Source organism: Equus przewalskii, chromosome 19 (genome assembly GCF_037783145.1).
Source record: "Equus przewalskii isolate Varuska chromosome 19, EquPr2, whole genome shotgun sequence".
In the NCBI taxonomy this organism is placed as follows: domain Eukaryota; kingdom Metazoa; phylum Chordata; class Mammalia; order Perissodactyla; family Equidae; genus Equus; species Equus przewalskii.
In genome coordinates this window covers 1,297,917-1,323,441 of record NC_091849.1, presented here as the reverse complement: position 1 = coordinate 1,323,441, position 25,525 = coordinate 1,297,917, and the positions used below count along the sequence as shown (strand labels likewise).

The 25,525-nt window shown below is 40.1% G+C and overlaps 1 protein-coding gene across 37 annotated transcripts in view; it reads left to right on the top strand.

Annotated features, from left to right (window-relative positions):
• The window catches only part of EXOC2 (exocyst complex component 2), a 212,947-nt gene that overhangs the window by 94,255 nt on the left and 93,167 nt on the right, over positions 1–25,525 (top strand). For all 37 annotated transcript variants that reach the window (XM_070583938.1, XM_070583949.1, XM_070583937.1 and 34 more), the window contains 4 exons: positions 7,467–7,612; positions 7,747–7,828; positions 8,498–8,600; positions 13,695–13,813. In XM_070583938.1, the coding sequence (XP_070440039.1) occupies positions 7,467–7,612; positions 7,747–7,828; positions 8,498–8,600; positions 13,695–13,813 (450 nt within the window). The remainder of the gene's footprint in view (positions 1–7,466; positions 7,613–7,746; positions 7,829–8,497; positions 8,601–13,694; positions 13,814–25,525) is intronic.

Here is a 25,525-nt window from a genome sequence, read left to right as displayed (position 1 = left end):
GCGTCTCTCTGGGACCCTCCGGGCGCCCCGAGCACCAGGCTGGGTCTCCCCGCCAATGGCGGGGAGAGACTCTCCCCGCGGGCTCAGGTGTGCAACTCCAAAGTTTCCCTCTGCGTTTAGGAGTAATTGCAGGGGGTTTAAGTAGGGTTCTGGTCACCTGTTTCCACCGTCGCTCCTCTGTTGTGTTCTCGCTCCTGCCCTAGATGTGTGTGGATCCTCTGGGGGCGTCCGTTGGAAGAAAGCCGCTTGCGGGTACTAGGCTGCCCGTCGGGGTCGGAGAGTTTTCACCTATTTCCACATCCTCCCGGAGGAAAGTCCGTCCGCCTTCCGATGTATAGTCGCGTGGGTGTCTCAGACGTCCTGAGATGCTGTCTGGATATCCTTTGTCAAGCGATAAGTGTCCAAATAATTGTAGACTCGAAGGGCGAGAGACAAAGAGGACTACTCACGGCGCCATCTTGGAATCAAGTCTCTTAACTAATTAACTTTAAATTGCAATGGCCCCTGTGGCTCGTAGCTAGTGTGTTGGACAGTGCAGGTATAGACAGTCTAGTAGGGGTATTTATAGCAGCAGTGGTGGGAGTCAGAGCTGAAACTCTTGCCTGCTCACTAAGGGTCAGGTATTACTCTAAATATCCTGTGCATAGTTAGTCCTCACAATGACCCAGTGAGGTTTGTTCTGTTATCTCCATTTTATTGATGAAAAAACTGAAGCCCAGGGGGCCAGCCTGGTAGCGTAGCATTTAAGTTCATGTGCTTTGCTTCAGCAGCTGGAGGTTCACCAGTTCGGATCCCAGGCACAGACCTGCAGACCACTCATCAAGCCATGCTGTGGCAGGCGTCTCACATATAAAATAGAGGAGGATGGGCATGGATGTTAGCTTAGGGCCAGTCTTCCTCAGCAAGAAGAGGAGGATTGGCACTGGATGTTAGTTCAGGGCTAATCTTCCTCGAAAAACAAAAACAAAAACAAAACACCCCTGAAGCCCAGAAAGATTAAATGAGTTACCTAAAGTCACATGAGTAGTAAGTGGCAAAATTGGGATTTATATCTAGAAATCTGGCTCCAAATTTGTGCTTTAGACTACAGACATGCCTTGCCACGCAAGGTTTTGATATGCGTGAATTTCACTTACCACAGGGCAGTTAAATACACTAACCCCAACAACACAGTTCAGATTTCAGTTGCCAGGGTATGTTCACCATGACTGCATAAAGTACAAACTTGGCTACTAGCTCTTCAGCGCACAGATCACTTCATAAGTAACAGATGCACAAGATGGGCATGACCAACTACATCTCTTCCTTCAGAGTTTGTTGGTGACTGATCGTTGCACACCTGTTATCAGTTCATGCACAGACAGCAAAGCATGTAGTTGTATGGCCTCCTAACTGACATGGCACTTGACAGAAGTGGATAATCAAAGGAGAGGATGGATCTACAAGGATGAAAGTGCATCAGAAAACAAAAAGTGATAGGAGTGTAAGTGAAATTCAGACCTAACGTGATGGAGTCATAGAAGAAGTAGCTGACGGTGGGGATGTGGGCATTTTTTAATATTTCAACAAAAATTTTTAAAAATCACAGAACAGCTATAATTTTCCCATCAGTTAAGATTGTGTGCTCGGTTTCACTTTGCACGGTCATTTGTGTGGTTCTGCGCACCGTGCAAAGTGAGGCTTGTAATGTACTCTAACGCCTCTCTAAGTAGAAAGGATACTGGGCACTGACTCAGAGGCTGATTTTTAGTCCTTGTTCTGTAAGCATTTACTGAGCACATGTTAGTTCTGTCCCAGGGATGTGAAGATAAAACTTGCGCTTTACTTCTAAGAGTTTATAATCTAATGGCAAATACAGATAAATAAGCAGGTGATTAAATTGTGGTGTGATAATACTCTGCTGGCAGTAATCCTCAGGTGCATCTGGAGCCCACACAAGGAGCACCTAATCAAAAGGTGGAGTGGAGAGAATAGAAGGCGAGGGTCGTGAGAGCCTCTAAAGGGGAGGAGTAGGAAGGAGCCAGGCAGGCAGAGGTTGGCGGGAGGGCAGCTGAGTGGATGGAGGTGTGTGCCGGGCAGGGCACACAGCATGAGGAGGAAGGCACCGACTCCAGAGTGGAGTGGGCTGCAGTCCAGGGACAGGATCCCGTATGGCGAGTGTGCAGAAGTGAGGGGTGAGGCTGCGAGGTAGATGGGGGTCTGCTCATGACAAGCTTTCTATGTAGTATTGTGGAATTTGGCTTCATCCTGAGAACTATTGGTGAGACATTGAAGGATTTTAAATAAAGGAGTGATACTATGAACTTTTTAAAGAACATTCTGCCATCTGTATAGGGAATGGATTAGAAGGGAGCTAGACTAGAGACAAGAGAAACTAGATAGAAGAGTACAGTTGTAATGTAAGAGTGAAGGGCTGAGGACTTTTAACCAAAACAGAGGTGATGAAGGTAGGATGGTGGCAGATGAGAAATGTTAAGGAGATGAAAAAGGCAGTATTTGGTCACTGGTTTGTTGTGGGAACTAAGAAAAAGGAAGTAGTCAATGATGACTTCCAGATTTCTGGCCTCAAATGGAAGAAGGAGGAGCAGGTTTGGGACGTAAGGAGAGGAATAGAGAGGAAAAAGTTCAGTTTAATTTATAGATAACATGTTGAGGTTGAGATTCCCGAGGGTTGTACCCATGAATACCTTTCTAGCTGTCACTACTTCCTAGTTGTGTCACATTAAGCAAGTTGAATATCCTCACTGTGTTTCAGTTGCCTGCACTATAAAATGGGGATAAAAATAGCCCTGTCTGATGGAGACATAAACAAGCTTAAATGAATTAAGAATTAATACATGCTTTTAGAATAATTAAGAATTTAGAAGAATTAATATAAAGTTTTGGAATAGCACCTAGCATCGAGTATGTACTTGATACTATATGTCTGGTATGTCTCTTTGCCACCCACAAAGGCTTCCCTAAACTCATCTTTTTTGGTGAGGAAGATTGGCCCTGAGCTAACATCTCTACCAGTCTTCTCTATTTTGTATGTGGGATGCTGCCACAGCATGGCTTGATGAGTGGTGTGGGTCCACACCTGGGATTCAAACCTGCAAACCCCAGGCCGCTGAAGCGAAGTTCATGAACTTAACCACTATGTCACTGGGCCAGCCCCAGCCAAAATTCTAAGTCATGAGGGACTCGTAGATGCCAAAATGTTTTTTGTTCCTTCATGGCATCTTTATTCTTCATTCTGCTTCCCTGACTCTTCCCAAAGGCAGATGAGCTGAGGATTTGAGAGTTGATTGTTTCCCCAGGGATCTTCTCTCCACTGTCCTTCAGGATGAAGCCTGACCAACCATCTGTCTAGACTTGAGGTCCTGTTCCGAGGGCCCAAGACTCCAAAAGCTGATGTTTGCCCTCAGCTCAGCTGTCAGGGTTCATTCAAAGGGAAATCCTCAGGGACTAAGTTGGTCCCATAGGATGATGCTGGGATATCATGAAAAGTGCTCTCATCGGATCCCTTTAGTAAAACAGTGAGGGCTGATTGAATGTTCTCCCCCAAGAAAACAGGAATTTAGGATGACTCAGAATAAAAGACTTCTTTGTGATGGGTGAATTCATAAAAAAACGTTATTGTATGTCTGGTGAAAATATATGTCAAGACTAGTCCTAAGCTCACAGACACATCTTGAGATACAGATTTGGGAGTCAGCAGCATAGAGATGGTAGTTGAAGTAACAGAACTGAATGATTTCACCCAACTACTGTGTCAAATAAAAAAGAAGAAAGCCAAGGGCTTCAAACACTAAGGAATCTCAGTAAGAGTCAAGTTTTTGAAAAAGAAACTGACTTTTACTCAGTGGTATGCTGGTAAATGTTTAACCAACTGGTTTTCCAAAAAAACAAAAAGAAAACTAATCCTAACATTAGCATTTCCAGTGTGTAAATTCTCCCATCGTGGTTGATTTCAAGCTACCAACTTGACATTACTGAGCTGAAGGTGAGAAGAGATGGGAACAATCGGCTCTTGCAAGCGGTGTGAGCCGACTGCCGCTCTTCTCTCACCCCAGATGCTGTTCTGTGTCCTGTATGTGGCGCTCTGGAATTCCAGGGTCAGGCATAGCTCTGCAAACGAGCGTTAACTGTTGGTAATGCACTATTGATGCAGTGTCCTTATTTTATAGATGGCAGCCTAGCTAGGAATTTTCTGGAATCTGTTAAGAGAAACAGACAGATATAGCAGGTTGTTAGGTCTTTTGTGGTCCTGGTTTGAATCTGAATTTAAGTATACATTTTAAAGTTACCTTAAATTTCCAGGTACTTTAATGTTTCCTTTCCTAATCCACCATTCAACCTGCCTATTCCTAAAATAAATTAGGTTGTGATGTATGTGTGGCAGGGCTCCACTCCTTCCACCCCTACCCCCCATCCCCTATCCTCTCATCAAGCCGAGAGCACAGGTTAAAAATCACTTCTGTGATGGACTGTCTCAAGTGTCAGTGCCATGAAAAGAACCAATAAGGTCACTTTGAAATAAGAGAAAGCATAATATTTACTTTGAATAAAATGCTTGAAATCATGCCAGCATTAAAATTATGTGACTAGTTTTTCTAGATGATGGAAGTTCCTGGCACAATTAAAATTTCTATTGTTGTTAAGGATATAAGATCAGTGGGCAGGCATGAGTTTGGTTTGTCGTTGTGCAGGGCTACAGGACCTTTTCTCACCATCTTTTTTTCCAGCTTTATTGAGATGTAAGTGACATGTAACATTAAGTTTAAGGTGTACAACGTGTTGGTTTGTTACAGTTAAATACTGCAGTGTGATTGCCATCGTAGCATTAGCTAATACCTCCATCACATCACGTAATTTCTTTGTTGTGTGTGTGGTGAGAACATTTGAGATTTACTCTCTTAGCGACTTTCAAGTATCTAATACAGTATGGTTGACTGTCGTCACCATGCTGTATATTAGAGCCCCAGAATTTGCTCATCTTCTTATTGGAAGTTTGTCCCTTTGACCATCATCTCCCATCTTCCCACCCTCAGCCTCTGTAACCAGCATTCTACTCTACCTTTCAGTTCCGCTTTTTTAGATTCCATATATAAGTGAGACCATGCAGTATTTGCCTTTCTCTGCTGACTTATTTCACTTAGCATAATGCCCTCAAGGTCCATCCGTGTCCCATCGTAGACCGAGGAAAATTTTATTGCTCTGTCGGCCCAGCTACACTGGCGGAGCCAACATCATTGCAGCTGCATTACTGTCAGTGCTCGGGGTGCATCTTTAACTGAGACGATGGCAGTCACTGTCCCGTCAGCTGACACTGAGACAGTCTCCTGGTGAGAGGAAAGGACCAAGTTTCAGATTGAGGTTGCCCAGGGCTGGTAGATGAAGGTCAGGATTTGTTCTGCAACCAAAGTCATGGTTTTCGCGATCACGTGGTCCAGTTAGTGTTGTTCTCTGGTTACACACTAGATGTTCAGACCCAGGCCCGAGGCTTTCAGGTGATGTTCTCAGTGTGAGAAGCTGGAGGGAGGGTGTGGATGGATCGGTGCCCGGGAAGGATTGTTACTGGGAGACTTGGCTGATGGCTCATTTGTGACTTCACATCGAATGTGAACACCCCTGAGGAGTTGTTTCATTTTCTTGTTAATGGCCCTAGAGCATAAAGACATTTTGTGAGCTGCTGCTGATTTTCATCTGCCTGCATAAATCTTGGTTTCACTGCTTTCATTTATTTTGTTACTGGATATAATCATCCAGTTATCAAAGAGTTATGAATTTTATTGTAAATGCAGTAAAATTCACAACAGAATAATAATTGATACAAATTATCTATAAATTAAAATTATAATTTCATAATTTATAATTTTTCTATGTGCAAAAATTAAAATTCTCCATGTGTACATACATTTCTGTATAGATTATAATTTTGGAGTTTATAACGTCTGCCTATGGATTTTCTATCTGTACTTGTTTTCAAACTATGTAGAGCAGTTAAAATTATTGATATTTTTTTATTACCTTCAAAATAAGATGAGAAAAATCTAATTGTGAACTTTTTATACTTTTTGCCAGCGATTCCTTCACTGTACAAAAAAAAAAGTGCTTGGGGATTTAATAACCACAGCTCATACAGAAGTAATCAACCTTTTAAAAATATTCAATCCCATTTATGTATTTATTCATTGATGAAGCCTCAATTTATGAAATTTATATTTTTAAATGATAAATAATTTTCTTTGAAGAAAAAGTTTTAACTCTCATCAGACTTCAAATATTTATTTAGCCACCATTGTGTGGTTTAGTGGCAAGAAAGGAATGTATTTTTTCTTGTCTTAGAGTAGAAATTTAGTATTCCACATTAAATAGCATGTGGTGAAAACAGCTATCTTGACAAAATAAAGTTTTTATATCAGGCCTTTAAAATTTCAACAGAATTTAAACATTATTTAGATAAAACAATTATGTTACAAAGACGACTTTTAGCACAATCAGGCCAGGCCACCCACGGTGTGGCCCAGAGAACTCGGCCTGGCCTGCGCGCCACCCAGTGAGACTGAGGTCATTTCTTCATCTTTGCTTCAAGTGCAGTCACTAGACCAGATAATGCGGAAACTTTTTATGAGCGACGATGAAACAGTGGAAAACAGTTTATCCTTTTTTTCCCTTTCCTGGTTACTAATTAAAAATAATTCACAATTGAAAAAGTTTAACTATTTTTGTACATAGTAAATTTTGCTTTAGATAAAGCAGCTCTTCATAACTGTGATTCATATAGTTTGAGGTCTTTTAGGTAAAAAAAAAAAAAAAAAAAAAAATATATATATATATATATATAAAGAATGTCCAGTTTGTGTATAATTTTGTAAGAATTAGCTGATTTAAGAAATACTAATTAATGATATGTTAAAGTTTGTCATTTTAAAATGCTTATGTAACTTTTTGTGCCTGCTACATAAAGAGAGAGTTTTACCAAGAAATAGGCTTAGTTCTAAAATATTCCTTTGGAGCAACTTTTCTAAAAATGTTTTTCTTATTTTGTTTATTACCACATATATAGATATTGAATCCAGGGAATTTAACTAGTGGGTATGTGTGTATGCATATATGTGTGTGTGTTTTAACCTATTACCTGAATTAGTGAAATAACCTTAGGACCCAGAATTGTCATAAAAGTTAGAAGAGTGGCTAAAATAAATGTAGGTTCACATTAGAGAATTTATTTGGGCCTGGTGGATATGGTTATATTTAATTGGATACCATTCTTAACATATGAAAAGACTTAGGAAGCAAAATGGAAATTGTATTTAGCAAAAACCATAAAAGATCTCCAATATAGTTAAGTTTTAAAAAAGTCTATTGAGTTTTAACGTAAAGCTACAATAGCAATCTAACATTTTGTTTCTTTTGCCCAGTTACGTGTTTTCTGATTAAAATCAGTTTTTATCTATGTTCTTTTTGTTCTTTTAAAATAGGAGCAAGTAATACTGCGGACACGTTATTTCAGGAAGTGTTAGGTCGAAAGGACAAGGCAGATTCCACTAGAAATGCGCTCAATGTGCTTCAGCGATTCAAGTTTCTGTTCAACCTGCCTCTCAACATTGAGAGGAATATTCAGAAGGTAGAGTGCCTATTTATGTACCTGTGCTTATAGACGTCATACATTTTAAAGAGTTGTTAAGATGGTTTTTATCTTAACCGAGTGTCTTCATTATACTTTACTGACAGTCTCCAAAATGTTTTTTTATTTTAAAGGGTGATTATGATGTGGTTATTAATGATTATGAAAAGGCCAAGTCACTCTTTGGGAAAACGGAGGTGCAAGTTTTCAAGAAATGTAAGATTTGTTTATTGCTTTTAGATCTTCTACTTTCCTTTTACAGGAAGAATGTGGAATGTATTCAGCAAAGAATGTTACTTGAGTTTTAGTTTTTGTTTATGTGGTGCTTTTTAAAATGCAAACAGTTACTTCAAAAACAACCTTACGGCTTTTCTTGCTAAGATGCAGTGAACATGAGTGACTGCAAGTATAGGATCGTTTAGTCTTGGACATTCTTTGCCGCTCATTAACACATCATGCTATTTAAAAAATATTTTTTACTGGAAAGAATCAATTACAGATATTTTATAGAGATGGAGACCTACATTTTAATCTTCCCTCTTCAGAAAGACCAGTATATTTATGAATTCTAACCCTCCTTTAAAGTAAACTTAAGCCACTTTGGAAACCATCTCTAATGCCAGAGTTACAGAAAATAAGAAAAGCCTAATATGCCCTATGATAATGCCTTATCAACTAGGAGAAATAGCACAGGGCTTATAGAATTTGAAAATGAAATCCATAAGAGCTCAGAAAACTTTTTTTTATTTGATCACTCCAGGAAGTTCCCTTGTGCCTCTTCTCAGTCAGCCCCTGGACTGCCAAGGCAACTACTTTTCTGCTTTCCACAATGTGATTTTAAATTTCCATTTTGTAAATCTTATATATTCTTGCCTTTTTAAATAGATTATGCTGAAGTAGAAACACGGATTGAAGCTTTAAGACAATTACTTCTGGATAAATTGCTTGAGACGCCATCGACCTTACATGACCAAAAACGTTATATAAGGTAAACCTGCAAGAGGTTTTGACAATCATGTATATCTGTCTAGTACTGGGTACATCACCTAACTCTTAAAGCTAATTTGGGGGAAATTAGGAGATTGATGAAATGGTGAAAGAGAGGACAAAATAGCAGAAATTTAGAAGTATCTAGTGTAGGACCCACAAATTCTTTTGTGTACTAATGAATTTGGGAGTATTCACTCTCTAAGGGCAGTAAAATCCTGCCAATGTGGGGAAAGGAAAACTAGCCTCTTTGCTTGGTCACCAAGTCCTCCTGTTCCACAAGGGCTTCCCCAGCCTGGGGTTGGTGTGGGTGTTGCCCCTGTGGGCCCCCACCGGCTACAAGGTGGGGTGGCTCCCTGTGGGGTTTAGAGTACAACACACACACTGGTGGGAGATTCTTCGTGCCACAGAGTGGGCCACAGCTCAGCAGTAAAGTTCTGAAAGGTTTTAGTTTCAAAAAGAAAGTGGGAATACTTAGAAAAGACAGCCAGTAATATTAAAAGTGATGGACATCACAAGGTACGACAAGACGGTCTTAGAAGGAAGCAGTATGGCATAAGGGGACTGGCTGCCCCTTTGGACGACTCTCTGGAGTTCTCAGTCTCCTCATCTGTGAGACGGGCGTGAGAACACAGTCTGTGTCTCAGGGTGATTGCAGAGACAGTCAGGAGGACGTTTAAGGTTGTAATACAGCTCCTGGCACACAATGAGTAGTCAATAAATTACATATATAAATCATATTTATACCAGGATTTGGAGACAAAGCATATACATTAGAAGCTATGATTTAAAAATCTTAACTTTATTTTCTCTGGGCATATTTTTGAATGATATTTATGCATTTGGCTGTCATTGCTATGTGACCATTGAAAATAATTTCCAGGCATGGAAAGAGGTTCTGGCCTGAAAGCTGCTGTGTTTGCAGTTGTGGTGGGGACGAGGGCCCACACTCAGACCTGTATTCTGGTGATGCAGGAGCACAGTCAGTGAATGTCAGTGTCAGCACGTTGAATGTCAGCACGTTCGTGTTGGAAGAGGAAGGGGAGAGGAGGCTGGACCAGTGGAGTGGAGAGCACTAAGACTGATGGCTGCCGCTCCCGAGGTCTGCAGTACACCCACGTGCAGTGCTGGATGCGCTGTGTACGTAGTTTCCAATCCTTGCAGCTGCCGTGGGGGACAGTGTGCAACACCCATTATTACGAGTCAGGAACCTGAGTCTCAGACTTCATTGCTTGGTCAGCACACACAGTAGGACTCCTCTTTGTCTGGTTTTAAAGCCGATCTTTGCTTTTCTCTAGTCTGCCTCCATAGGAAAGAATGTATTTGGGGAATTTTTCTGGCTTTGTAGAATTGTAGAAGTTTAAAGCTGGAAATGAACGTGTCAGTTATCCAAGTGCTTTTTTTGAGCATGTAAAGCAGCAGTTCTGGGAAGGTTATCGTCTCTTCCAGGATACACAGCTGGTTAGTGTCTGTGGCCCGCTGTGCTGCCTCACTAACTGCTTTGTATTCCCCTGTTGACGTTTTATTCTATTAAATCTGCAGCGGTACTATTTTAAACCATATTGAGCATATGATTTCTTTATGTAGCGAATTGCCCCTTATTTAGATAACTAACGTGCAGTTCTTATAACTAGTTAACCTCTTGGATATCATTTAAAAGATGGTAGGTGTTAAAAAAGATTCTTTTTTTTTTTTTAAAGATTGACACCTGAGCTAACATCTGTTGACAGTCTTCTTCTTCTCCCCAAAGCCCCCCAGTACATAATTGTCCAGTCTAGTTGTCGATCCTTATGGCTCTGCTGTGTGGGACGCCACCTCAGCATGGCCTGATGAGTGGTGCCATGTCCGTGCCCAGGATCTGAACCGGCGAAACCGTGGGCCGCAGAAGTGGAGCTTACAAACTTAACCATTCGGCCACAGGGCTGGTCCCCAAAGATTCTTTTAAATGACCTATTAAGTGCCTTTTTTTGTCATTTTAAGGGGGAAAGAACAGGAATGTCAAGTAGTTTACTTAGTTTTTTTTCTGAGGAAGATCAGCCCTGAGATAACATCTGCTGCCAATCCTCCTCTTTTTGCTGAGGAAGACTGGCCCTGAGCTAACATCTGTGCCCATCTTCCTCTGCTTTATACGTGGGACACCTGCCATAGCATGGCTTGCCAAGCGGTGCCATGTTCATACTTGGGATCCAAACGAGCAAACCCTGGGCCACCAAAGTGGAATGTGTGCACTTAACCGCTGCGCCACCGGGCCAGCCCCATTTACTTACTTTTTAATCACTTTTATTTTTGATGTTTTGAGAAGATACTGAGCAATTCTGTTATCCTGTTTAAATTGAGGTTTTTAGTTATTAATAAATAGGAAAAATGGCATCATAAGCAAAGTCTGTTGGACTTTGGGATCTCTGATGACAGGTGCTGTGAGCGCTGCGTGGGGGCGGGGCGGCTTTATCCTCAGCAGAAATGCATCTTCCTGCATTATGGAGTCCTCTTCCATAATCGGAGTTATGTATGGTCTGAGTGGAAACCGCATTACTACTGTATTGTCTTACTTTTGATCACTATTTTGTCTATTTACAGACTTTCTGATTATTTTCACTCTCCTTATTCTGCCTTGATGCTAGTAGCTTTAGCAAGAAGCAAAGTTTCATATACTTCTTTCATGTCACTGTGGTCCTGTCCTTGGTAATTGTTAAAAATTATGTCAGAATATGGCTAAAAACTTTAATTCTTAAATTTTAAAATATTGTACCTATGCTCATTACAACTAACATGCTTTACCTTTTTCCCTCTAAAAAAGCCTTTTTAAAAAGTTTCTTTCATGTGAAGTTTTAAAACAATTCACAATAACGTGTCATATTCTAAAGATCTTTGAAATTAAACTACTTAATTTTAAGCTACATACTAAAAGAAAAGAAGAAATTTTATTGGATTAAGTCATTTAACCAAGGAAAAGCCTAGCGCAGGTTATACTTTAGAACTGAAACTCTGTAGAATCTCTCAGAGAACAAATTTATCTTTCTTTATAAAACTCTTTTAATGTAATACCCATAAATAAGACGATAGAAAGATGATTATTATTACATTTTGTAAGCACCGAGTCAACATACTAAAGAGATGTATAATTTTAAAAGTTACTAAGGAAAAAAACTTATTGATTCTCTTCCAGTACTGCTCGAGAAAGAGCCCTTGTAATGGACATCTATGTTCCTGTTCAGTAGTTTAAAAGTTAAAAGGAAACAGCTTTCCTAAAGGAATATTCCATTATTTTACTACTAATAACCAATCTGAGGATGTTATATGAGTGAAAGTGTTAGGAGAAAGTGTTGCAGAAGTATTCAGAGGCAAAACAATCCTATGTAAGGAGAATGCTAAAACAAATTATCCCCAGCAAGAAAGAATAAAATCATGTTTTTGGAAAGAAATGACACAATGTACTATTTGTCATATTTATGTTCCAGACAATAAAAGAGGAAAGCCTAGTGTGAGAGGGAGAATCAGATTGGGTTTTGAAGGCTTTGAAATGAATTATGTATGTTCAGGCTAAATGTAATCTGTTAGGTTGTAGTTTTCTTCCTGGGAGGCTGTTAATTGATTTGTCGGTCTCAGCACAGACACAGCCTCTTCCCAGCCTGTGATGAACGTCGCTGGGAGGCGGAGCAGCGCCTGCTCGCTGCCCTCGGGGCTGTCGCTGGGGTGGCCTGTGCAGGGGGGCCGTGAAGTTTAAGGGGCCCTTTTGCGGGATGATCAGATGCCCAGCTCTCCTCAGAAGCCAGGCGGTCTGCATTAGCCTCTGAAGGTCAGGGTCAGGGTGCATAGTTCCTAAATGTGATGTCAGATTTCTTCTCCACATTTTAGTTATTGCTAACTTATTGCAACATGTTTCTCCTCTAATTAGCTGCTAATTTAGATGCTGTGAGTCAGGAAACACCAGGACTGGAGACACGTGGGAGAGAATCATCAGTGTGCCCCCGAATGATTAACATTTGACTAGAGGTCACAGCCTATAACCGTGTATTAAAATTTATCATCAAACAGAAGTCTCTAACCTCTAGAAAACACAGAGCTTATGGTTTAAGAATAATTTGAAGACAATAAATTCAGCTTTCAGAATTCATTTAATTGGATTTAACATGTTATATTTATGTATTTTATGAGAGCCTAGGGCTAAATCTTGAATATTTGGCAGAAGTTTTTCCAGTGAAATCTATTTCAGTTGTCTCTCTGGGTTTGGATAGTTTATCTACAAAGAAGACTTTAAAAACTAAGAAAAATGCCCATGCATACTGTATTTTCTAGAGAAGTATTTTCTCAAGCAGTCATGAATTAGAGTTTAGACTTCAGAGGTAAATGCTTGTCAGCAAATCTCTTCATATAATAAAAGGGCCTTACATTTCGGTGGCCTGGCCGACTGTGTAGAAAAGTGTCACACTGCCATCTAGTGGCCGTGCTTCAGAACACAAAGGAATACAAAACCACTGGTCAAGCTCGCATCAGCTGTCCTCGCCGGCTCCAGCCTGTGTCCTGTGTAATGACTGAGGACTAAGTAGAAAGACTCTGTGAACTAAATGTAAAAGATAAGTTCTCACCAAGAAGACCGGATTGTTGTTAGTTGTCTTTGTCTTCTTGCTTATCTTTTTATAAAGTCCTAAGTTTTTAAAAATACAGTGTTGGGGCTGGCCCCTGGCCCAGTGGTTAAGTTCACGCACTCCGCTTCGATGGCCCAGGGTTTCGCAGGTTTGGATCCTGGGCGTGGGCGTGGCACCACTCGTCAGGCCACGTTGCAGTGGCGTCCCATGTGCCACAATTAGGAGGACGCACAACTAAAAATACACAACTATGTGCTGGGGGGATTTGGGGAGGAAAACAGGAAAAAAACACAGTGTTATTGTTTGTTATTGCATGAAAAGAAATTTGAATATATTTTGTTTAGAACTAAATATTAAAGACTAATATTTACAAGAGCTTTACTAACTGATAACATTTTAGGTTTTCTTAAAAAAGGTACTGATTTTAAAACTTCCTAGCTTTCCTTTTGTCCTCACTTATGGCTGTCTGGAGGAAGCCTCCCTGGTCAGCTGTGGCCTTGCCTTTTCAGGTACCTGTCTGACCTTCATGCCCCGGGGGACCCTGCATGGCAGTGCATCGGAGCACAGCACAGGTGGATCCTTCAGCTCATGCACAGCTGCAGAGAAGGCTACGTCCACGGCCTGCAAGGCAAGTGCGTTTCTGTGTATTCTGCTGTTCCCTGTGGCTGCTAGGTGCTTGATGACTACGGGGGAGGGTTGGTCAATTTTCTTGATATCTGTACCTGTTTTTTTTTGTTTTTTTGGCCCCTGGTTAGGATTATACCTGAGAAACAGAACAGGGAATGGGGAAAACTCTTTTAATCTGCCTATTTTTATGACTGACTGGCAGTATTGACAAAGGTTTGGTTTAGGAAACAATAAACTTTTGTGGGAAGCAACATGGTGTTGGAGAAGTGATATTAGTCCTTGTTAAAGGGTAGTAGCCTAGTCATTATTTATTAAATGTATGTTGCGCCCTGCTGTGTACCAGGCACTGTGCCGAGTAGAGACAGACAGTGGGGAGTAAAACAAAGTCCTTACTTCCATGTAACTAACCAGATACAAACCTGTGACCAGTGATAGAAAGAAAAACAACGGTATTCAGAGGGAGACCTGAGGAGAATGCTTTAGATGGCTTGTTTGGGAAGGCATCCCAGAAAATCTCCATGTTAGCTGAGAATTAGAAGGATGAGAAGTAGCCTGCAGGGGTTAGTCCAGCCTGAAAAAAGGGAGCAACCTTTGCAAAGGCCCTGCGGTGAGTCTGAAGGAAGAAGTCACAGCTATATTCACATGCAGCTGTATCCACTTTTCTTGTATTATTCCACCATCCCACAGTACTGAATGCCTGCCATGTGTGGCCACTGTTGGGCACTAAGGATACGATGGTCGGTACGGCACACGGGGGCCTAGCTCACACAAGGCTTACAAAACAGCCAGGGAGATGGACAGGGAAGGCAGCTAGGAGGGTGCAGTGTGCTCTAGTCTGAACCTGGGAAGTTCCGAGTGCTGTGGCAGCACTTCAGAACTGTGTCCGAGGCGGTTTCAAGGCCACGGAAGTGAGGTTCCAAGATCTCAAGGAAATGACACTTGTTTTGAGATCTGAAAGAAATCTGCATTGGTGGAAATAGAGGAGAGGAAGGGTAAAGAGGTAAAGACCGTTCCAGGAAGAGAAAGTAAAATGTGCACTGGGCTTCCAGTGAGAAAAGCCCGCTTGATTCTGTGTGGCTGGAGCTGAGAGCATGATCAGAGCAGACAGAGTGGAGGCTGGAGTGAGGAGGCGCCAGGTCCTGGGTGGACTTGGTGGGCCCTGCAAGGCGTTTGGGCTTTATGTAGAGGGCCCTGGGGGAGCCATAAAGGTTTGAAGCAGGGGAAAGACCTAGGGAGACTTACTTTTCAGTAGACGAGTCTGGCCTCTGCGTGGTGGACCGACGGGGCGGAGGCTGCACCGTGGGTTCAGGCAGCTCGCGTAGTACGGAGGTGGTGGTGGGGAGAAGGACAGGGGTTGGAGAGCTGTTCAGAAGCTGGCACTGACAGGACCTGGGGACTGAAGAATGTGGAAGAGGAAGGGGTCAGGGAGGTTTCCCGGTTGTTTGACCTCAGCAGCCAGTTAGGAGGATGGCACCATTGAGTTAGGGCACCTAGGGGAGAAAAATGACCCTCTTCCTTGTCGTTTGGACAGGTTGATGTGGAGTTGTTGCCACACAAGTGGGGACTTCCAATAGGCAGCTGGATTTATAGAGCGAGAGATCTGGATGTGGTCTGCATGGAGATGACCCCTGGGAATTGATGCATTCCCCCAAGATGAAAACACGAGAAAACTTAGGACAATCTCCTGGGGAGTGATATTTACAGAACTGGTAGAAGGGAAGTCTGCAGTGGAGAGGAAGACGGGGTTGGTCACCGGGCCAGTAGGGGCCCGGGGTATAATGTCACGAAACGAAACAGGAGAGGAGTGATCAGCAAGGGAGATGGGGAATTAGATAACGAGCTGTCCTTAGATTTAGCACTGAGGCTATTGTTGGTGACCTTAGGAAATGCAGTTTCAGTGGCCTGGGATGACAAATAGATTATATCACATAAAGCACAGTGATGCTTACAAGCTTTCCAGGAGGAGTAAGTGAAGTAATGTGGCACAGAAGGAAGTACAGTGGAGAGGTCACGATTATTTATTTATAGCATAGTTTCGTCATGAATTAGTTGGCTTGGATTTGAGTACTTTCCAGCTGTGAATTTGTTCTTTTCTATTCTTGATATTTAAGAAAACCCAAATATCTCTTTATTGATGCCACATCAAAATTCCTATTAACGTCACTCATTATTTTCTAGTCTTAGCAAGTGAAAATGACATGATGACATGCATAGTCTCTAGTCTTTGGGTTGTTTAGAGGGCCTTCCAGGTTTGCTTGTTGAGTCTATTGTATTAGGCAGGACTCTCAGCCTTGTCTGCCCATCAGAATTCCCTGTGTGTGTTTACAGACTGTCATTTCCTGGCCTCTACCCCATTCCTACTGAGTATATTGGAATGTCTAGCAGTGGAGTCCAGCATTCGTATTTTTTAAAGCTCCCAGGTGCTTCAGGTACAGCTAGGATTGATAATCAGTGCTGTCTTCAGAACTAGAAGTACAGTGGTGAGCAAGACCAACATGGCCTCTGACCTCTGGGAGCTTGTAGTCTAGTGGGAGAGATACATTTTAAAAAATCATATAAGTATTTATTTATCACATAAGTATAATTAAGAAAAATGTTAGGAACTGGGCAGTACAGAATTTTACCCCAGTCTAGAGGAAGTGATATTTCCATTGATCCTAAATGACAAGTATTAATTATCCAGATATGGAGGCGTGGAGAAGTAGTCCAATCCCTCAGTAAATGCCACTCCATCCCCACGCCATGAAGAGGCTAATCAGTAGCAGTGGTGATACTCTCCAGACATAAACAAGATACATGGCTCACGAGTGATTTTCCTACTTACACTATAACAAACAAGCTATATAATTTGGTTATGAAAATATTTGAATTTTGGGGATGTGTGTGTAATTTATGAAAATGACATATGGACTGTTGGAATTGGGAAAGTTTCAGTGTCCTGCCTCTTATTGTCACATCAATACCTGAAATACCTGATGGCCAAAGGTTTGAATCTCTCTTGAAGGTAAATGAAGACACCTTTACCTGGTGGAGTCCTTCCCTGTCATCTTGATGTTATGTGTTGCTATACGTATTAATCCAGACCTGCTTAAAATCAGCATTTCTGGGAAAAAAAATGACAGTAGCTTATGTGTAACTGGAGCCTTAGCTTTTTTATTCACTCTGACCACGCTTGTTGCAGAACTTGCTCCTCACTTGTGAGTGTGAGATAGTTAAGAATGTACATTGAATGGATCCATTTGTTAGCAATGAGCTAACGTAACAAAAATACCAAGTTTCGTGAGTTAGTCTTTTTTCTTAGGAAGTGAAAACATAAAATTTATAGCTCTTTGAACTTACTATACAAATTTCATGACAGTACAATATAAATTTCCTGAATTCATTAGCTATTCGTAGGTTGTATTTTAATTTAGGTTATTTTTAATCTTCCTTTGACGTCCAGAAGAACACGCTTAGCCGCGCCCTCTTTCAAGTCTGCAAACACTGCTGCTGTCAGTGACAGAGATAACCCCAACACGGAAGAGCCTTTTAAGTGGAAGATCGCTGTGTTCTTGTGAGCTCACAGAAGGAACTTTTGTTATTTTATTTTGGAGAATTCCAAACATACTTAAAAGTAGAAAGGATAATATAATAATCGCTCATGTACCCACCCTAAGTTCAGTGGTTATCAACTCATAGCCAATCTTACGTTATCTATACCCTTGCCTGTTTCTTCCCCCTCCCTCACCCTGAATTATTTTGAAGCAGGTCACATCGTTTCATCCATAATTATTTCAGTATGTAATTTTTATCAATAAATATGCTTTTTAAAATCTGTAACCAAAACACCATTATTATTACCTAAAATATTATCAATAATTTCTTTATATCGTCAAATATTCAGTTAATTTTCAAATTCAGAAGCAATTTAATATCTCCAGTATCTAAGTACTTTGATATCATTGCTTTTTCATTGATACTGCAAAGGCAAATGATACCAAATGTGGCACAGATATAAACAGAACATGTGTTTCCTAGAAAGGAAGAATTAACCATTAGTAAAATATCACTTTGGCTGATTTGCATTTAGATACTTATCTGGTTGTCATCATTAATGCATATATATGTCGTTGGACACGTTAGCTCTTTAATGTATGCTTATGTGCATTTATACAGGCAATGTAATTATATAAAATATAGGTGTTTGCCTTAATGATAAGTTTACTGAGAATAAGCACAATTTTTCTTTTATGTAATCTACAGCCAATTGTTTATGATGGACTCTCAATTGATATTTATGAGTGTCTTAATTATATATAACATAAATGTAAGGTAATGTGGCAAAGGTGTCCTAAATGTCATTTGGACTTTCTATTGGATGTCATCTCCTAATTATGATATTTTAGATCTGGAAGAGGCCTGGGGAATGGTCTAGGTCAATAGATGATTTTAGGTTTATTTTGCGGTTGACGAAGGTGTCTCAGAGCAGCCAGGTGACGGCCAGTTTTTCTAGGCCTTGGGTATGGCAGAACTGGCGAGTGGTCCAGACTTCCCCCCATCCCAGCAGACTGCACTGCCTCTGGACCAGTGCAGTAGGACAGCAAGTTCCACAGCACCTCTCTGTGTTCTGTGGCCGCAGCTAATATTTCATCAGACAGGATTTCTGAGTGTGATGAACGTGACAGTGACAGTGCCTGTATCTCCTCTAGCACTTCGTTGTGAAGCTCCGTCGCTTTTATCCAGGGATTCTCAGGAACCTGTTTTCAGGATGAAAGCTTGCTGCATTCTAAGTCTAAAGAATGAGTTGTAAGTTCTTTGATTATAGTGTCTGTACTTGGACTTTAACACTAGAGAAGAGACGTGGTTGTAATTGTTTAAGGAGAACCCCAGGCAGAGCGGTGGTTAAGAACTGAGGCAGTCTTGTGAAATAAAATATAATTTTAAAAGATGGACTATAAATATTTCAGACAGGAAAAGGTTTCTTGGTGTCTTTTTTAAGTAAAGCTGGTCTTTATCCATGAACTTAAGAAACCTAATTAACATATAATTCTTTTTTAAGTCTTAAAAGTCTTTACACGGTGGTTTGGGGGAAAAAATGTTAATTGTATTTAGTCTTGTGGTCTTCAGAGAAAATTTTATGAGCAGAGATGGTGATAGATTTTCAGAGACAGCAGTCTTACATTAAAAAGCTACCTTTTTCCAAGCAAGGGACAAAAACAAGAATGAATAAAGATTAATACTGTAAAAACTCATTTTGAGAGCCTAAATACTAATGGAAGAGTTCGGTTGTTTTCTTCCAGCCTGAACTGATTAACCATTTTGCTTCTCTTTGCCTGTATTCAAAGCAGCCCTGTCCCCTGAATTGTTGCACATGGAAAACTTTTACTACCTTATAAGAAGCGTCGTTCGTCTCTTAAAATTCTTGTGAAATAGGTCCAAAATTAGACTAAGTCTTCAGGTTTCCTGTCAGGAAGAGCCTTTGGTTAACCCCCTACTGACATGCTCAAACAGGATTTTTAAAGGTAGCCTTCAAAGGTGTTTTTTTCTTTGTTCTGAAAATGAGTTTAACTCTTAAAATAGATGCTGGCTATATCTAATAACTGAAGGAAAAAGGCCTTCGCCTGTTCCTAAGAGTAATTAGTCCCTCTTTTCAGATATGTGTTTAATTAGGACTTCCTGGGAGGACATGGTGGAATATGGCACATAGGGGACCCTAGGAGGAGGAGCAGTGGATTTTTACAGTAGTCGCACAGCAGAAGGAAATACATTTACACGCGGCTTAGGCTCTCTTTGCAAACAGCTGGCATGACACACCTGAAACGTTTATTCTGAATCTTCACGTGTGGCTCTTATAGAAGAATGTATTAAGACTAGAGGCTATGCTAAATATCTCGTCTTTTAATTATTTCGAACATTGAGCAGTTTATTAGATTAACTAGTTGCTGAAATAAAAATCTTTATCCACTGACCTTAAGATATAAAAAGGCTATATTTTCAACTCAAGCTCATAAAATACATGCATAAATTATATTTTACCAATTTATGAATAATTTTGTGAATTTATACAATATCTGTATTTTTTCTTGATATTTAAAAAATGCTGCTATGACCTTTATGTACCTAATTTATTGTTATAGTTATAATAGTTTTTTTTTAATTAGTGGGGTTAATAAATATAATTGTGGCATTTCCATAATGTAGGGTTAGGTAGATTTTCCTGTGTGCTGGATTAAATTGCAACCTCCATTAGCTGACAGCAGATTCATCGAATTTTCTATGGAACTATAAAAATATTTCCATGGTTACAAAAGACAGTAAAAATGTATTGTTATACATATATTAAATATTTTAATAAATTACAGTTTTTATTTTAAAGTTTTTATAGTGAAGCTATACACGAGAAGTTTCTTTTATGAAGTGTATTTTCTGGAGATTTAAAAACCTAGTTTCTCTCCTGACCGTTTATCCTAACAGTCTGATCCCAGAGCAGTGGCAGTGGATTTGAAAGGAGGAGAGGAGCGACCCGGCTGCAGAAGTACAGATTTGGGACGCTCACTTGAATCCGGCCTCTCTTCCCCGCAACAGAGGCCCTTTCAGGCCCTTTCGCTGTAGGTCGCCAGCCCAGCTGGGTCCACGTGTGTCTACTTTTGCATGTAGTGACTAGATAGTATCTTTTAATTGGCTTTAGAAGATGAAGTGCTTCTAAATGCTTCCATTGGGATTTATTCACTTGCTCTGAGATTTAGAAGCTATAAGCTTAGAAGCTATATGTAAGCTATATAGAAGAAAGTAGATTTAGGAGAGAGAAGTAGAAGAAATTACCAGTTTATGATTGCAATAAAAAAAATGTTCTGTCTAGCAAAGTAGTGGTCTGATTTTTCTTTCCCATTTGTGCTTTTTTCAGAAAGAGAAAAAGGGCTGACCCCATGGCCTAGTGGTTGTTTGTGTGCTACACTTCAGCGGCCTGGAGTTCAGATCCTGGCCACAGACCTGTGCCCCTCTCGTCAGGCCATGCTGTGGCGGCATCCCACATTGAAGAACTAGAATGACTTAAACTAGGATACACAACTATGTACTGGGGCTTTGGGAAGAAAAGGAGAAATGAGGAAGATTGGCAATAGATGTTAGCTCAGGGCCAGTCTTCCTCACCAAAAAAGAACCATACCTTTAAAAAAAAACAAAAAGGAAGAGAAAAGAACCTAGGTGATATTCAGTGTGCCATGAATTAGATTTACAGGGCATACCATTAGAAATTGTCAGTTGTTTGGAAAAGTATGTTTATATAAGTAGTTCTAATTATCTGAATGCAGATCGGCAGGTTTTTACATAATAATTGTAGATTTGACTTTTTAATCTAATTTAAAAGACAATTTTAGCTTCCAAATGAAAATTAAGACTAGTAATTAATACTACTAACGTAAGCAGTTTTTTTGAAGTCAGTAACCCAGGACTTGAGAATTTGGTTTCCTCTTCCAAGAGCATACATTCGTTTGTGGATCTGGTATTAAACTGTCAGCTGTTGAGGGCCATAGGGAAGAGTGGGATTAAGTTCTCTTTCCTTGTTCTTTTATTTTGTACTAGATTCTGTTCACCTTATCATGAATGAACTATCTTTGTTAGATCAGACAGGCCAACAAGGCTTATGTCAAAAGGACCTTTTCAACCTGTTAGCTAGCAACTGGCTCTCTCCACTGTCTGGGCTCACTGTACATCTGGAAGAGGGCTCCTCACAGCCGGGAGCCGTTTCACCTCTAAACCACGTGCCCTGTCCTGAGAGCAATGCCTTTGACGATGAATGTCAAGCACACGTTGAATGTTAGCATTAACTGGTAATCTAAAAATATTCCTTATTACAAATATTGTCATTCCATATTATATCATTTTTGTAATAATTCTATTACTTATATATTCTAAGCATATTTTCTCCATTTTAATCTATATATAACTGCAAAAAAACCTGTAGTAGTTTATTAGAAGCATAAATAATTTTGGTTATTCACCTATCCAGCTTATTACAAATAGGTCTTGCTTATGTAGCCAATGTCAGCCAATAAATGCTTCTTCAAAGCTCACACCTGTAGTTTTGCTTTTAAAATATGTTTCCTCTTTTCAACTATTGTTTTGAATGATGTTAAAATGCCCATCAGGATTGTTGCCTGCAACCTGCTGAGGACATTTCTGACCCTCTAAAAAGTGAAGTGAGGTTAACAGAAGTATTTAAATGTATCTCCTTCATTTAATTAAATGATCCCCTTTAAATTGAGGAAATGCCCCTGTAGGAACTATATATAAATATAGGCGTAAGATCGAAAAGAACATTTTTATCTGTTGTCGCAGGTCTGATTGGTGAGGAATTTGTAGTTCTGCCGTGATGCGCCCGCCCCGGCCCCCAGCTTTGGCACTGAGATTCTCCTGTGTGCTGTGCTTGAAAGGAATCCTGTCTTGCCTGTGTCTGTGGAGGCTTCTGGCCCCGCGTGTTTGGTCAACAAGCAACAGTGGGTGGTCAGGCTGCACACAGCACGGGAGCCCGCTGTGCACAGGAACATGTGTTCAAAGGTGTTTAAGGGCCGTGAGGAAGTCAGCCGTCCTCTGAGAGTGCGGGGCTCCAGGTCAGTGTTGCCCACACTGTTGTGGACTGTGAGAAAACTGCCGTGGCAGGCACGAGGATGAGGAGATACAGTACACTTCTCCACCTGGCTCCACATCTGCGGCCCCTAAGAAAGGCCTCTTCTGCCCCTTGTGCTGTGTGGAGTCTGTTAAACAAATAGTGACCTCACTTGCATTTAAAATAGGGAGCCCTTGCAGGGGTTGAGTTGAAAGGATTTGACTGAACGTGATAAGGTTTCCTGGAAGTCTCGTGGAATGCTAGGTATAATAAGCGTTTTCTGTAAAGTCATTATCAGTTTTCTGTAGGAATCAGTTTTAAGGTAAACCCTAAGTTTTCGAGCTTTGCAGAAGATAGTTCCATATCTATATGTTAGCATAAAGCTGAAAAGACTTTTTATCTAGAAGAAATCTCACAGTTGTTGGAAAAATATAGCAAATGTGAAACAGCAAATTGTGAAAGGTGGATAGTTTATTTTCTCTTAGAGAAGTAATACATTTTAGAATTTTGATTATTTCTACACTACAGCTTTTATTATTTTTGTGAAGTGACTAGGATTGTTTTACTAATGTTTTGAAGAAAATAACTTCTGTAACTTTTGAAAGCAAATTTTCCATTTTTCTCTTATTAAAACAAAATTTCTGTTCTGTTTATATAGTATTCCCCAAATGGTTTTTCTAATTTTCTGTTTGTTTATAATCTGTTAAATTTCTCCTGCGTACTCACCATTAGGAAAGGAGTTTCTGTTGAGAATGCTGGTGGCATGTTACAGAAGCTTTGTTTAACTGGCGAAACAAAATGTTGACTCTTGATTGTCAGTAATTAAGAAACTTACTCATAATTTTTTTATTTTAAATGTTTGAAGGAATTTTTCTTCCAAGATGCTTCTTCCAATCATCTATAGATATGTATCTTTTCTTTGATGTATTCGTAAAATTGTAACTCAAACACTAGTTTGTGGAATTTAGAAGATAAAGCTACACCCTAAGAATATTAAGTTCTAGAATTTTGTTTGTATCTTTCTTCCTACAAACACGACATAGGATTTTAGAATTGGAAATACTATAGTGATGGTTTTTCATGCTGTTAGGTATGTTCCCATTTGCAATTTTGTCTCTAGAATAATCTCTACCTTGTAGTTATTCCTCACATAACTTTGCTGTAAGGTCCATAATAACAAATATTATGAAAGTGATGAAGTTTTCACTGTTACTTTTTTTGTCGCCTTTAGTATTTTCTTGATGTAATTTCCTTTTAAGGCTTAGTTTTCACCTTTGCTCTCTGTGTGAGGCAGACTTTTTACACATTCAGATGGCACTGCCATCAGTGTCCTAAGTTGTAGGAATAGTGAGCAGAATAAGCATGTTTTTCATTTTGTTCTCAATGGTAATTTAAAGTTTGAGGTTCAAACTTTGTATCATAGAATCAGAATTTTACAGCTAAAAAAGACTTTAAAAATTGCATAGCTTTAAGCTCTAATTTTTTCAGGTGATGGCCCCTTAGGTCCCCTGCAGAACCCGTCCCAGTGCACAGCCTTGAGAACCTTGGGGAGAATCGATCCCTGCCCCAATCTCACATACAGGCAACACTTTGTTAGTGTCAGCGGAACGAAGGCAGAAAGGTACCACTTTTTCGGTGAGGTCATAATCCTGTTTGATAAAAGCCTTTAAAAATATTTCTATCTAGAAAAAAAATCACGGGACCAGTTCATTTCTAGAGAAGATTTACTGTCAAGAAAACAAATGACCTCTCATAACGTAGTAATGCAGTATTAAGTGTTAAAAAGAAACAATTTTAGGAAAACTTGAGTGTCTGTCACCTGCCAGAACGTCCCAGTGCAAGCTGACGCCCTGGCGGAGGCCTGCCTGGTGGCACCGCGGAACGCCGCGCTCGCCGTCCCGGGCAGCTCCTGGAGCTTCTCAGGGAAGGAGGCTAAGGAACGTGGTTCCCGCGCTGACTGATCTGCACGTAGATCACAGCGGGACGTCCTGACTTCCTGATTCTCGTTTGGAACTGTTGGTGCTGTCTAATGTGTGTATTTCCCTGGAACACGTCAGGAGATATCGCTGGCATATTGTGAGTAAGACAATCAAGAGAAAACAAACTGACTTCTTGTAAGAGATTTTAAAGTCTTTTGCTGATTTTGTGTTACAGAAATTGTTTTCTTTTTATCTTTTTTTCTTTTATAATAATGCTTACTTATCATCAAAATCACTTCCTATTTATAATAATTTTGAGGTAGAAATGCCAAGTCATATAATTTAAGAGGAGTGTCAGAATCCTCAAGGTATTTTTTTTGACACTTGATCATAAATAATTTGACAACTGAGATTGACCATGTTTTCGTTAATTTTCTCGTCAAAGGATAATCCTCCTAATTCCCTGTAAAATAACTCAACGTTAAGACCTTTTTTCAGAGGAAAGCAGCCGGCCTTCGGGGAGAAGGCGTCTGCGTCGCGCCCGCCGCTGCTCTCCGGGCTGTGCGTCTGTGCGCAGTGCGCGCGCGCCATCTGCTGGCCGCTCTGCAGAAGTGCGCCTCACAGGTGCGCTCCAGATGCTGGCTGGTCCTGAGGGGCATGTGCTCTTTTAGCCCCCCTGCTGCGGTATCCTTGCTGGTAATGCCACACTTACCACTCAAGAAATTAGTTCACGTTAAACTTTCTTTTCCTGATATCACGGAAAATGGTGATATGGTTTCTAGGAGAAGAAAGGCATATTCTCAATACAGTTTCTGTTATTAAAAGGAAAGAGAAATCAATCTCCTAACAGTTTCAAGATTTACTTAAACTACATAAATGACTTAATATTTAGCCATTTAAGTTAAAGTTGGAAATATACTAGTTATGGGAGAAAACTTTTTCTGAGGGTCTACTTAAACAATGATAATTGTATTTTTGTAGGAATGGTATATAGTGTATTTTTAGGAAACTAGGAAGTGTTTCCCTTCTTAATCAAAAACTTAATAGTCCTGAAATCTTCAAGAGTAACATGTAACATTTTAAATTAAAGCATTCTCTTCTTGCACCTTTTTATATGTTATAAATTTTTATTCTATATAATTAATGTGATGTTAAGTTCTGATCCCTTTATATTTCCTATTAAAGTATGTGAGAAATTGATATTTTGATA